Genomic DNA, 14,649 nt, shown 5'->3' with positions numbered 1-14,649 from the left:
TTATGAGTATGTTTTCCTTTACTCCACAGAGTATAGTTATCATAGATACTTTAATATTCTTGTCTGATTAATTCTAACATCTTGATCTGGCCTCTCTGTCTCTTCCCTTGATAATAGGTCATATTTTCCTGGTTCTTTATATATCAGAGTAATTTTGGATTATATCCTGCATATTATGTTTTACTGAGACTCTGAATTCTGTTATGCCTAAAGGGTAGAGAGGGTGTGTGTGTGTGTGTGTGTGTGTGTGTGTGTAAAATCTTCCTCCAATGAATGCTGATGTTTTTGTGCTTTAGAAGTGAATTAATTTGGTGAGACTCAAACTGAGAACAGCCTCTTTTGGATGTAGGCAACGGCTCAGAGCTCATCTGATTTCTTTTGTCCTTTTTGAGGTGCTTTGCGTCTATAGTAGAAGGGTCAGCCAGAGACTTGGGTAGAATCTGCACAAAAACCTAGGGATCCTTTTCTCTACCTCTCTCCTTTTCACAATTCCCTCCTTGCTTTTGGGTGAATGTATTTGTCCTAACCTCTAGTTTGGTTTCTCAGGCCAGAAGCCTGCTTGATTTTCTATCAGCACTTCCACCACCTCCTGTCATGCTGTGACTATGGCCTGTTGCCTGAGTAAAGCTGCAAAACTGGGGCACACACCCCTTGTCAGACCTTTCTTCTGTGTTCTGACTCTTTTTTTTTTTTTTTTAAGATTTATTTACTTTAGAGAAAGAGAGAGCGTGCGAGCGTTGGGGGGATAGGGGCAGAGGGAGAGGAAGAGAGAGAGACTCTTCAGCAGACTCCCTTCGGAGTGCAGAGCCCCACACGGGGCTTGATTTCAAGACCCTGAGGTCATGACCTGAGCTGAAATCAAGAGTCGGACACTCAACCAACTGAGCCATCCAGGGGCCCTTAGTGTTTATTTTTTTAAGTAGGCTCCACGTCCAGCATGGAGCCCAATGCGAGGCCCAAACCTAGGACCCCAAGATCAAGACCTGAGCTTAGATCAAGAGTCAGATGCTGGGGCGCCTGGGTGGCTCAGTCGTTAAGCGTCTGCCTTCGGCTCAGGTCATGGTCCCAGGGTCCTGGGATCGAGCCCCACATTGGGCTCCCTGCTCCACGGGAAGCCTGCTTCTCCCTCTCCCACTCCCCTGCTTGTGTTCCAGCTCTCACTGTGTCTCTCTCTATCAAATAACTAAACAAAATCTTAAAAAAAAAAAAAAAAAAAAAAGACGCTTAACTGACTGAGCCACCCAGGTGCCCCCAGATTTTTCGTTTTTATGATAACCAACACAGAGATTCCTAACTAATGTATGTACATGGGTGAAAAAGCCAAAAGTTATGTCATAGCTTTTCTAGTATGGTTAAATACTGAGAATGAATTCCTAGCCAAGAAAAGAAACAAAAATGTCACTTCTGTTAAACTTTGGTTTCAAGAAGCCTCCCCCCAGGAATCTTTAGAATCTGATCTGAACGTGTAGGCTTACTCGGTAATGTCACAGAGTGATAGAAAAGGGGCTCTTTATCCTATCCAGTTTGAGCAATGCAGATTTAGTTTTTGTAAAAATCAAAACCTATTTAAGTGTCACTTCATAACGTTGAAAATATTTTCATCATGTTCTCCCAATGAGCTTATAACCAGATCATGGACCTACTCACCATGATCAAGTCAGTGTTGGTTTTGCCATTGTCCCATTCTCTTTGTCTTGCCAATGAAATGATGAGATTTAACATACAACAATAATTATTGGGATCACTTCTTGTCTTTTCATGAGGTAGGAATAAAAGTTGAGAATCATCTACTTCAAATAACACGACTAATAATTTTAAGCTAAGTACTTTTCTAAATCTTTTTTACTCCTTGGTACTAGAGCACTTGGTTTTGCACGGACAGACCAACTCTCTGAACGGCCTGCTCGGGGAACGCGATACTTACCTGTACTCCTTAAAGCAACTGACACCCCCTCTATAGGGTTGTAGCTCCTCACAAAAATGGCTGAAGAGTCCAGATGATCTATTCAGCACCCTGTTCCTTTGGTTTCAAGTTTCTTTTTACTCTGGAGAAGTAGAGGAGACAATAAATACTACAACAAACGACTGTTTCAGAATTTTAAAGTTCTTACCTTCAACATCCCAGGTCCGAAACTCTAAACTCTTTTCTCCCAAGGGGTTGGAAAACCCCCATTCAACTTCTGCCCCTCTGGCAGAGACCATCAAAGATTTTCCCTCCTTTTAACTCTACATTGCCTCCAATTCTCCAGGGATGGCTCCCAGGCACCTGTAGGCCTTAAAGGCCATAGAAGTTGGTTTACAAAACTGAAAAAGCTACCGTCCCTTAAGGGCATGGGACTCAAGGCAGTGATCCCATGCACTTTCAGTGGGGTGCCCTCTATTCCCCCTGGCTGTGTTCTTTAGAAACAGATTAACCGATTCTTGTTAATGAGGCATACTTATCAGACTTGGCTAGAGATTTGCATTTTAGCTATACCTCAAAGACTTTGGTGGGATTCTCTAGGAATTGCTTACACTCAAGATAAACTCCGTAAGTAAAATGGCCATACAATTTATCATCCAAACCTAGAAGTTTGAGAAAGGGGAAGCTACTAATAATCGTGCTGGGAAAACAGGGGTAAACTGTAAGTGCCCCAGGCAAACTGGGACCTGTGTTACTCCACCTATAACTAGTCTTTGATGGAGCGCCAAGACTCCCATTGTCTTACACAGCTTCCTCTGCCTTTGTCAACACTGTTCAAATGGCACCTCCTCAGAGAAATCTTTACGGGCTGTTTCTTCTAGTTATTCATCCAGAATCCTATTTTTTTACCTTGGCCTATAGAGAGAAAGCTAGACTGTTTAGCTTAGAATCATGGCTCTGTCTTTATTAGTAGAAAAATCTTGGGCAAAGTATTTAACCTTTCTGTAGTGGTTTCCTCATTTGTAAACGAGGTATTAATAATAATAGCACTTACTTCATAGGGTATTGTGAGGATGAGTTCATAAATGCAAAGTTCTCAGAACACCACCTAGCCTATAAATGCTCAGTAAAGTTATTACTTCCTCTAAAAATGTTCTTTTCTTCCAGAGTCAAGTATCAGATCAGTAAAAACATTTGCATTTCTGAAGGCAAGTTTGTATTAGCTACTCTTGCCTCACCTATTTTTTCAAATTCTGATATTTTGAGAATGATTTTTCGCTTCAGTGGTGTCTAGGGTGAAAAATTAAGTCACCTTAAGTTCCAATTTATGCTCCAGTATTTACTGCATTATACAAGTTTCTATTTGCTTTTCCTGGGTAGCTTTCTGGCTTTTATCTTAAAGCATATTTCTGGTTTCTGTAGGAGGCCCCAACTTTGACACAGAAGTCTTTCCCCAAATCTAGAAGCTAAAAGGGAAAATGTTTTATAAAATGACTTTCTAACTCATTGGGCATCACCTAAAATCTGGATTTTTGGCACAATTTGCATAAAATGAAATGGTAATATTTTTCATTTATCTTGAAGATAGTCAAATTATAATTTCTACTTATTAGGACAGAATGTTAAATCTCTGCCTCATGCATCACCCAGCATAAAAGAGTAATCTTTGTAAACTACAGAGACTTGTGTTTTTCTGTATTTTTGGAAGGCACAGAAACATTATTAGAGTGAAGATTGTATGCTTTTGATCTTAATTTTAGAATAATGTTCTTTCAATGTTTTATTAAGCAGTTAATAAAATGTATGTAAAATGATATGATGAACCCTCATATATCTACCACTTGATTTATGAAAATAGAGCATTACCAATATCTGTAAATTCCCCTATACGTCCCTTCTCCTCCCTTCCCTTCCCCTTCCTTTCCCTCAGAGCTTCTAGTCCAGATTTTGTGTTTATAACATTCAGGCTCTTATTAGTAGTTTAACCATGTGTTTATCTTCCTAGACAATATATTATTTGACAATTTTTGTAATTTGTACAAATGGAATCATATTGTATGCCATCTTCTGTGATGTGTTTTTACCCTACAACACTATGTTCCTGAGATTCATCCATGATATTGCATGGCTGTAATTCATTCAGTTTAAGTGCTGTATACATTTCCATTGAATGACGACACAAAAAGTTGATTAGTTTTACTGTTGATATGTTTAGGTTGATTCCCATTCATCTGCTATTAAAAGTGTTACAAACATTTCTGTATGTATGTCCTGGTAACAATGTTTAAGAACTTTTCTAGGATATTCCTTAGGAAGTGCTGGCTGTGAGGCATGCACGACTTCAGACTTTAGTACTTGATGTCAAACTGTTTTCCAAAGTGGTTGTGCTAATTTACAATACCAAACAGCATACAGGTGTTCTCCCGTTGCTTCATGTTCTTGCCAACAGTTGTTATTGTGGTATCTTAAAATTTTTGTCAATCGTATGCATGACATGGCATCTTTGTGGTTTTCATTCCTGTGTTCCTGGTTATTGGTGAGTTTAGAATCTTTTCATATGCTTGAGTTTCCTTCTCTGTGAAGTACCTACAGAAGCCTTTGGCTCTTTCTTCAATTGCACTGTCTCTTTCGTAAGGGTTTTTCACCTAGTTTAGATAGGTGGTTCTCAACTGGAAGAGAATTTGCTATTTAAGAAACATTTAGCAATGTCTGGAGACATTTTTGATGGTTATGGGTGGGTAGCGGAGAGCTACCGGCATCTAGTAGTGAGGGGCCAGAAATGATGCTAAACATCCTACAATGCGCAGGACAGCCCCCAAAACAAGGAATTATCTGCCCCAGTATGTTACCAGTGCCAAAGTATGGAAATTTTGTTCTAGATACTAAAATGTTATCAGTTACACATATGTGTTGCAAATATTTTCTCCCAGTTTGTGGATATTTTCTTCTTTTTATGGCACCTTTTGATAAAGAGAAATTCTTTTTTTTTTTAAAGATTTTATTTATTTATTTGACAGAGAGAGACACAGCGAGAGAGGGAACACAAGCAGGGGGAGTGGGAGAGGGAGAAGCAGGCTTCCCGCGGGGCAGGGAGCCCGATGCGGGGCTCGATCCCAGGACCCTGGGATCATGACCTGAGCCGAAGGCAGACGCTTAACGACTGAGCCACCCAGGCGCCCCGATGAACAGAAATTCTTAATTTTAACATAATTGAAGTTATCGATCTTGTCTTCTATGGACTGTACTTTTTGCATCTGATTTAAGAAAGTACCCTTGACCTCAAAATATATTTTCCAACTGAGTGTTTTAAAATTTTTCAATTTTGATTTTTACATTCAAGTCTTTAATCCACCTAAAACTGATTTCTATTTATGATGTAAGAGTCCAAAATTAATTTTTTATATGGAAAACTAGCTGTCTGAGCACCATTTGTTAAAAATCTGTCCTATGCCCATTGGTCTACAATGCTGTCAAAAATCAAGTTTGAAGAAATGGGCTTATTTCTGGTTCTCTATTTTATTATCACCTTTCAATCTGGAGGCTAAGGTTATTTTCACCTTCTTATAAAAGGAAAACTGACTCCCACGAGTTAAAGATTTTTATGAATTCTGAAGAAAACAGATTTTAAGAGGGTTTGTTGTTATGTTTTAGTGTTTGTTTATATTTTCCAGAGAAACAAAAAGAAGGGGACGGGAGGTTGTTATTTTCAATACCAAGGCCAAATACCTCTAAAATGGAAATGAACTCACTCACTTTAGTGAAAGTTGTTTTGATTCTCCACAAACTACATTTGCCTACAGTATACATTTCAGGAAGGCTAGAAATGCATTTACTTTTCAAGTAGCCAAAGGTAACCTTTTCTGAAACACTTTATTAACACCTATAATTTAACCTTGTATATCATCTAATTCCTTAATCTAGGGGTTATAACAGAAATATCCATATTCTTTTTTTTTTTTTTAAGATTTTATTTATTTGACAGAGAGAGACAGCGAGAGTAGGAACACAAGCAGGGGGAGTGGGAGAGGGAGAAGCAGGCTTCCCGCGGGGCAGGGAGCCCGATGCGGGGCTCGATCCCAGGACCCTGGGATCATGACCTGAGCCGAAGGCAGACGCTTAACGACTGAGCCACCCAGGCGCCCCAGAAATATCCATATTCTTTCCTAAATAGTGAGAAAGGCCATTTTCCTACTGCTAAGAAGCTGGCCCTTACATAAGGACATTTCTGACTCCATCATTCCTGGAAGGAATCCATAGCTCAAAGAACAGTCCTACCTGTCCATCAGCCTCAGCCTTCAGCTTTCAGATCCAGTTCCTCCAAAGCCAGTGGCAAGCACTAGTTACAGAGTGAGGCAGAGAACAGAAGTATACATATCCTTCTTTGCCCTTTATTCTCTTCCTAAGGCTTCCTCTTCATTGTCATTTATCCCACACAAGCTCCACACAAGTATGCAATAACACTGAAATGGGATCAGTTTGCTATAATACAAACTATATTTCGGGTGTGAGTAAACCAGAAGCAAAAATATAAATTCATTGACTCAGAAAAAGAAACAGCATGGGGACAAATTTCCAGAAAAAGAAAAAAAAATTCAATTTCTTCATCAGGAAAATACTCTGAAAACTATTCCCTTTTTAAATATGTCAATTACTTGCTATTGTTCCTTATTAATATTGTTTATTTTCCTGAACACTCTTGACATGATTATCAGCTAATAATGTAATTATTCTGGAACCTTCATGTATGGGTTTTAAGGAGGAATAAGAAGGGATTTTCTTTGGCGACAGCACATGTTCCATGATGTCCACTTTTGATATTTGATCACCCTGAAACTTGCCAACTGATGGCCAAGCACTGACGTAGATTGGTCGTGAAATACTCTGGTTGGACAGGGTGTTTCTAGCTGATTACCATGTCCAAGATCAGGTGGTAGTTAAGCCCAAGGAGGCTAAGAGGATTTATGAGATCCAGAGCCCTCAAATTGATTTTATCACATATATTAGATCTGGAGTTCTGTTTAGAATCACATAGCAGAATGACGCTTAATCAAAATTCAGGGGCCTATATTTATCAAACGGCCTGTATCTATCTGTTGCAGAAATACGGGTGTAAGTGGTCTCTGGTGGCCTTTTAAGGAAATTTTCACGAGTAAGTTACAGGTTTCCACCCCATTTACTCACATTAAATACGCACTTTCCTAAAATGAATGTGCAAAGACAAACAAGAGTTGCCTGAGACACGGTGGAGACACACAGAAATAGAACTTTCTAGTAATTTAGAAGTATGCAATGCTCTAAGTAAGCCAGACTGAGAAATCAACTTGTTTTGCAATGACCCCTGAACTGAGGCCAGGAGCACAGCTTTTGATTACTCATGGAAAAAAAAAAAAGGCCAAGACAAACGTAAAAGTCCAGCAACCATCAGACACACACACACAGTCAACCTGTTGAACGTGCAAGATTCTGATCACTCTGCCGGTTTACCTGCCAGGAAAAGGGGCACCTCTGCGTCTCCAGGTAGGAAAGAAGGAGCGGGAGCCATGGCCCGGGCTCCGGAGAGCACCACGTCTCCTCCTCCAGGGGAGCTGCCCCTGCGCCCTCCCTGTTTCCTCGAGCCACAGCTGTGCTCACTTGCAGGCTAGAAAGCCCTGCAGCTGAAACATCACAATCTCACGGACAACAATGCCAGGCGCACAGGAAAGGCCACCCTCCGTATCAAATTCACACCCAAGGCGCTGCCGGGGACCCTGGGCCAGGAAAATGGTATAACCCTACCCCTAAAAGAGGCTCCTCCACACCCGGCCTCCACATACACTGGGGACAAAGGGTGCCGACTGGATTGCCGTCGTGATACATGTGCACAAATGTGAAACATTTAAAATTTCCACCAAATTGTTGAAAATACAATTTCAGGTGTGGTGCCGGGGGGGGGGTCATCTTAGCTCTTAACATGCCGTCATAGCATCTGGCTCAAACTTAACGAAATAGGACAGAACTGTGGTTGGAACTGCAGAAAACCGAAAATGGGACAACTCGGCAACTGTTGCTCCCCGTGCCCGGGGGTGTTGGGGTACCACGCCGGGCATCCCCGCTTAGAAGGTCTGGTCCGTCGGGTTAAAGACCGCAGCGCTCAGCCTCCGCCCGTCCTTGAGGACGACAGCAGTCCTTCCTGTCGCCGGACTTCCAGGCGGCTGCGCGGCCAGGTGGGAAAGCTTCCAGTGCGCGGCCCCCAGACAGGTTCCCAGGCGGAGAGCAGTTTTAGCTCCTCTGCGGGCAGGCTTGCGGCGGCAGCGAGTCCCACAGATGAGTGGGTTCTGAGCGCAGAGCGCCGAGAAGCGGACTTGCCCGCGCAGCTCCCGCGCTTTCCAGGACCATTTCCTGGGCGCCAACAGCTCGGAACGCAAACGTCCCGGGGCGGTGCCACTGACCGTTAGCCGCGGGCGGGGCCTGCGGTCACGTGACCCGCGCGGGTTCCGAGCCCGGCGTGCGCGGGAGCACGCAGCACCTCTCGGCCCTCGGCCGCGCGCCTTGCGTGCGCGCGCAGGCCGGGGGCGGGGCATGTGGGCTGAGCCTCCGGCGCGCTCTGGGGCGGAGGCGGGGCCCGAACGGGGCGGAGGGCGGGGCGGGGCCTCCTCCTCCTCCTCCTCCTCCTCCTTTTTCTCCTCCTCCGCCTCCACCTCCTCCTCCCTCTGCGAGGCTGGGCTGGCGGCGGCGGCGGGAGCCGGATGACCCGCGGAGGGGCGCCTCGGCCATGACTGCGGAGCTGCAGCAGGACGACGCGGCCGGAGCAGGCGACCGACACGGCTCGGTGGGCCCCGCGGCGGCGGGCGGGCGCCGGGGGTGGCTCGGGGTCCCGGGAGGGGAGGGGGCTGCGGGGCGCGGGCCGGAGCGGCGCGGGGCCCGGGCGGGCCTGCGGGGCTGCGGGGCTGCGGGGCGCGGGGCGCGGGGCGGGAGGGGGCTGCGGAGGGCGCCGGGGCTGGCTGGGCGGGGGCGGGGGCGGGGGCGGGGCGCCCGGGAGGGGGCTGAGGTCTTCGCAGGGCTCGGGTCCCGGGCGAGCTGAAGTTCGGGGGGAGTAGGTATTTTGGAGAGCCGGCTATAAAGGGCAGGACGCGGGGTGGTGTGCATCAGGGGTCTTTAGGGGGAGCGCCCTTGGGCCCTGACCTGGGTGAGAAACTTCCAAAGAGGGCAGCTTAGCTGGGCTTTGTGGTTTTTGGTTTTAAGTCCCTTTTATGGCAGTACTGTTCTAAACTCTAAAGCAGACCGAACTTACCTGACTTAAAGCCGAGATTGATCAACACCTTGTGAAAGACCAGGGGTCCTGTTTACCACTCCCTGCCTTCCCTTACCCCAGCACCCCCGCTTTTTTTCTTTTCTTTCTTTCTTTCTTTTTTAAATAAACTGCGAGCAGCCTGCCCGGTGCATTCATCAGTAGATTTTTAAGGAGGGAAACAGCGCGTTGAATAGAAGGTATTCTCATAAATGCCTTCCTGTTTCTATTATCTAAGGAGATTGAAATCAATACAAGGATTTCTGGGCTAAGTTGGTGAGAGTGAAACACTGGTTTGGGAGAAAATCAAAAGGCTGATAATGCCGTGTGTAGAAACTTGGTAAGTGGGCAATTTGAGAATGTCTTCTAATGTTACTTTGGAAAGTTAGAACTTAACACCACCTCCTCACCCCTCAACTGCCGTGCTTTTTCGAGACCGAATGGGAGACTTGTGCCAAGTATTACAGTGAGAGTCTGGAAATGAGGAATTTCATTAACATATTTATCATACAAAGCTGTCAGATACCTCCACGTGGGACACCTTTTGTGCCTGTTTATTCTTTTCCTGCTCACAGGAGACCCGTGGTGTATAGTGAACACATCTCCTTTCTAATCTCCTCCAGGTCCTGGGCACCAAAATGAAAGTAACACGGATGGTACTTCACGTGCTGCCGATTTCTAATGGAGATGCTGTTGTTAGGTGTTCACAAATACCTATTGGAATCTGAGTCAGGATTTTCTCTGGTTTCACGGTCATTTCTATTTGTTTTTAGGACGGTGACTTCGAAACAGGTGGGAAAAATCCGAGTTTTGAGATAGTTGTGTTGATTTAGAGAAGAGGCTATTTTAAGGGAGAGTAGGTCATATTTAAATTTGTTCGGGGACCGTGCGCCTGTTCATCAACAGCATCTTGGTTTACCTCTGCCACAGTGTGAGTAGTGACCACTCTCTCAGCACTCAGAGGGTTTGTATGTGAGGTGTTTGATGAGCACTTGTATGTAAGTCATAGCTATTTTGGGAAAACTTGGAACTGGGGTTGGCTGTGGCTGGCTGGAGTACCCTGACTCCTGGCCACCTGCAGAGTGATGACATTCACTGTTCTTCCCAGTGATTCGCCCCATACAGACAGCCGATAAGCTTGGAATGCTTGATAATGTTTGCCCCTTTTGTTTTTGCTAATGAAAATGCTTGATATTAGGCTAGGTTGAAGGAATCTTATCTAGGGAAAGTACCTTTCACATCACAGAGGAAAGATTTTAATAACTTCCTCATCTTGATGAGTTTCATGTTAGAATGGACTCTATTCATGTTCTCTGAAGCACTCTGCATTTCCCTTAAAGGGTTTTTAATTGTTCTGGTTGAGAAGAGCTATCCTCCCCTGACACTCAGAAGCTATTTAAAACCTAGAATGCTGCCCTTCCCTTATTGGTCAGTTGTGCACGGGACAGACAGAACCCTTTATAGCCTCCCAAGAATTTTAGTGAGAAAAATGCAGCACCCTTGGAATATGTTCTCAGGATGTCCTAGAGTCTGAAAGAAGGTACTTTGTGATATCGCTAAACATCCCAGACTGCAGACAGATAATTCGAACATCTACAGAGATTCTTACAGACAGGTTTCTGTGGTTTAATCAGCTCTTGACTTAGATAAAAACCAGCAGCAACATTTACTGTTACTGTAGGATAAACAACTTGAAGTCAGGTTGGTTCTTATAAACCTGTCATCCTTGGCAGCTGCCTGAGGATTCATCACATGTTCCTGACGCTAACTGGAGCCCTATGAGAACCTGCCAGTTTCAGTGAAAATTTAATGTCCTTTTTGCTTTCTCTTGATTTATTGGCTTTTCATTCGCGTTTACCTTGTCTCGTTAGTTGTGATTTTTGGAACATCAGCCAATCAGTGCTTGGTTGGCTCTCACAACTTTAATGCCTCTTCAGCTGCAAACAGTTTCTGCTCACACAAGGAGTACAATATTTGTAAAAAGCAGTGACAAGTAACGCCTCGCCAGGCAAGATCTTCCATGTGTTATATTTCATCGAAGAAATGTAAGCAGGAGCCAAGTGAAGCAGATGTTTTTTAAGGAAAATAATGATGCTGGTCATAGTAGGAGCTAACGTTAATTGAGCATGTAGTATATGTCAGACCCTGTGCTCAGAACTTAACCCGTATTATCTCAGGACTTACGACAACTCCATGAAGTTTTCATATAGGAAGGCTTATATTTGCTAAACAATTTGCCCAAGATCACCCACCTAGTAAATGGTACAGCCAGGATTGAACCCAAGCTATTCCAGTCTAAGAGCCCAAGATGGCCTTGATCCTACTTCTTAGTCAATGGACCCATTGTCTTAGGTCAGAACCTTTCTTTGACCCTCCAGAACTCTCCTGATGTTTTAAACTCAATCCTCCCTGCATTCTTTCTAAATATATAGTTTCTTTTCTACTTGGCTGAGCCTGCTACTATCAAAAGAGATGGGGTGGTTTTTGTTTTTGTAAGGAGATGTCTTATGTTCTTTCCTTTTGTTTTTCCTCTTCATTATCTCTTTTTTCTCGGTGTAAGAGGTACCACCCTTCCCTTCTTCCTTTATTTCTTAGAGATGACTCCAGATCCGTGCTGTCTGGAGAGCTTTTGGATCGTGATGGCTGGAGGAGGATGTACTGGCCTCAGTGGGTGGAAGCCAGGAATGCTGCTGAACCTTCTATGATGTACAGGATAGGCCCCCAAAACAGTTATCTGGCCCCAAATGTCAACAGTGCTGAGCTCGAGAAACCCTGAGCTAAGTGATGTCTCTCTTCGCTCTTCTCATTTATCTCACATTTCCTTTATTCTGGCCTAAGCCCCAGACACCTTCATTGTCTTCTGTTCTCTTGAGACTCAAAATATGGTCCGTGGACCAGCAGCATCTGCATCACCCAGGAGCTTGTTGGAAATGGAGAGATTTGGGTGTGCTGGGGCCAGCTTGTACTGCCTTTCCAGCTGAATGTGTGCATCTCTTCCCAACTCTGTGTCCAGTGACCTCATGTTGGTAGCTTGAAATCATCATGGTGGGAGTATTTATACCAAGGAACTAAACAGGCTCCACAAATCACCGCACCATGGTTTGGGCCTCCAACCTGGACCTATTGAATCGCAGCTTGCCTTTGGATAACATCCCTGGGTGATGACTTTGAGAAGCTCTGTCCTACTGTGCAGAATTCCCACTTTCCCTTTAGCTATGCACACGTGTCCCCAGTCCTCCAACAAAACAGCAACAACATCGACTTCTGCCCTGCCCACCTGTTGACCTCACCCAGCACCTTCCTTTTGTTTATTTTTTGACCAGAGTTTTCTAAATCCATCTGTTTCTTTTCTTAAGTGTTTTCTCAGTTATATTTTAATTTCAACTCACTGTGGAAAACTTGGGAAACAGACCCTTGCAAGATTTGCTCTTGGCTGATAGGAGGCACAGCCCCCAGACTGAGGCAGATCGGTTCCCAGGTTGCCCCGTAAAGCTTATGGCAGCAGCCTCAGGGCAAGAACCCCGTTAGGAGTTGGTGTGGGGGACCAGTGTAGGCTCCAACTAGTAGAGGGCTGGTTGCCCAGAGGCATGCAGAGAGGCTGACCAGGCAGCAGAAGGTTGGGTTGTAGGGCAGTGACTGTTTGTATGTGATCAGCATTCCCTGGGCCACCGACGAGAGCCTTGCCAATAGTAGGCTTTCAGTATTTGTCTCTTGAGAATGAAACTGATCTCTTGGAGGTGACCAGGGACTAACCACCTTCTGATGAAATCTGTGGCCTTAGAGAGGCCCCAGATACTCAAGCCCCAGTCTCATGCTTTTGTATGTGATGATTCCTCATCGCCCCTGTTTGGTTGATGTTCATCTTGGCATTTGACTTCATTCCTGCTTACTTTCAATTGTTCTGCTTTTTCCTAAAAACTAAAAACAAAAACAATAAAACCCAAAACTTTCCAAAACTTTCCTAAAAACAAATCATTTGCCACAGTCTTATCACAGACAAAAGTACTGTAGTTGGCCCTCACTTCCGAATTGGCTACATGATTTTACAGCGTCCTTAGGAAAATTAGCCCTGGAAAAGCTGTTTGAGTTTCTCCTCCTCATCTTACAACTTGAGGGTATTGAAGGGGTTCTTAAACAGTGACCTGTTGGTACCCTCACTGCACAGCTGCCTTACTTCCCGAACTCTCTCCCTTGGACATTTGGAACCTGTATTACTCTGGTTCTGCTGCCTTTCTTCTCCTTAAGGACTAACCTGTTAGCTTTCTTGGCTGTTATGTTCCTTTTACTAACTTCTTCCAGATCTGCATCTGGAATCCCGACTTGCAAATGACTTCTCCTCCTCTATTTGCAAATGCTGGTTAAAAGTGGTGCTTGCATATCTGCATCCTTGGCTCTAACCATGTGCTGCATAGTGACTTTTGCCACAGGCCTGGGAATATCTACCTGTAATAATGGGACCTGCCATGTGCCGGGTATGGCCCGAAGCACTTGCCTGTGCATTCTGTATATTTACAAAAATCCTGCAAGGTATGAATTATTATGTCTTAGGACTGATGAGGACACTCAGACTCAGCTCTAGTAGAGCTTATAAGGGCCTAATATGAGATTTGAAATCAAAGTCTGTTGGGCTCCATGTTGCAGATGGGAAATGGCTTACTTACTCAAGCTCGAATGCTTAAGTAGCAGGGCTGGGACTTCGAGCCACTCCCACTTTCTACCTGGAACATGTGCCTTTCTTTTTTTTTTTTTTTAAAGACTTTATTTATTTATTTGACAGAGAGAGAGACAGCGAGAGAGGGAACACAAGCAGGGGGAGTGGCAGAGTGAGAAGCAGGCTTCCCACTGAGCAGGGAGCCCGATGCGGGGCTCGATCCCAGGACCCTGGGATCATGACCTGAGCCGAAGGCAGATGCTTAACGACGGAGCCACCCACGTGCCCCAACATGTGCCTTTCTAAAACCAGACTTTTCATGGACCTGGGTGGCTCAGTTGGTTAAGCATCTGCCTTCGGCTCGGGTATGATCCCGGGGTCCTGGGACTGAGTCCTGCATCGGGCTCCCTGCTTCTCCCTCTCCCTCTGCTCCTCCCCCCGCTCATGCTCACTCTCTCTCTCTTAAGCAAATAAATTAATAAAATATTAAAAAAAATAAAACCAAACTTCTCAAGTGCCACTTGATGACGTAGGATGTGCTTTAAGGTATGTTCTCATTGAACTCACCACAGAGCCACCTTGTGAAGTTAAATTTAGTGTGAGGAGGAAGTAGAAGTTGCCCAGTGGTACAGCTAGTAAGTGATCCCACCAAAACCATAGCGCAGGTGGTTTTCTCCCAATCTCTAGACGAGTTTTGTTGGACAGGCAGGTCCAGTATTTGACATTTCTGTGTTGTTTTCATTTCACTAACAAATCCTGAACGCATGACTTCATTTGATGGTCATACCAGTGCTGCCAAAGCTTGTGGTTTACTTTATTTTCCAGATG

At 44.7% G+C, this 14,649-nt stretch overlaps 2 protein-coding genes across 9 annotated transcripts in view; one reads left to right on the top strand and one right to left on the bottom strand.

The window, feature by feature from the left end:
- The window catches only part of HTR3B (5-hydroxytryptamine receptor 3B), a 52,669-nt gene extending 44,454 nt beyond the window's left edge, over nucleotides 1-8,215 (bottom strand). Inside the window, exons 1-3 of one of the 3 annotated variants that reach the window (XM_035008981.1) lie at nucleotides 7,388-8,215; nucleotides 6,179-6,382; nucleotides 1,925-2,045 (exon numbers count right to left, since the gene is read on the bottom strand). The gene's annotated coding sequence lies outside the window, so the exon portion shown is untranslated. Of the gene's footprint in view, nucleotides 1-1,924; nucleotides 2,046-6,178; nucleotides 6,574-7,387 lie in introns of those variants that run through there. The other 2 variants (XM_035008980.1, XM_035008978.1) reach the window with 2 other exon arrangements.
- Nucleotides 8,216-8,578: 363 nt separating this feature from the next.
- Nucleotides 8,579-14,649, top strand: part of USP28 (ubiquitin specific peptidase 28) — a 59,151-nt gene continuing 53,080 nt past the window's right edge. For 5 of the 6 annotated variants that reach the window (XM_035008975.1, XM_035008971.1, XM_035008973.1 and 2 more), the window contains exon 1: nucleotides 8,579-8,711. In XM_035008975.1, coding sequence (XP_034864866.1) covers nucleotides 8,655-8,711 — 57 coding nt within the window. In that variant the 5' untranslated portion in view covers nucleotides 8,579-8,654. Of the gene's footprint in view, nucleotides 8,712-9,408; nucleotides 9,511-14,649 lie in introns of all 6 variants that reach the window. The other variant, XM_035008972.1, reaches the window with a different exon arrangement.

This window comes from Mirounga leonina, unplaced genomic scaffold (genome assembly GCF_011800145.1).
Source record: "Mirounga leonina isolate KUSES-001 unplaced genomic scaffold, KU_Mleo_1.0 Mir_153, whole genome shotgun sequence".
NCBI classification, from domain to species: domain Eukaryota; kingdom Metazoa; phylum Chordata; class Mammalia; order Carnivora; family Phocidae; genus Mirounga; species Mirounga leonina.
Note: the sequence above shows the minus strand (reverse complement) of the source record. Positions and strands in the feature narration are given on the sequence as shown.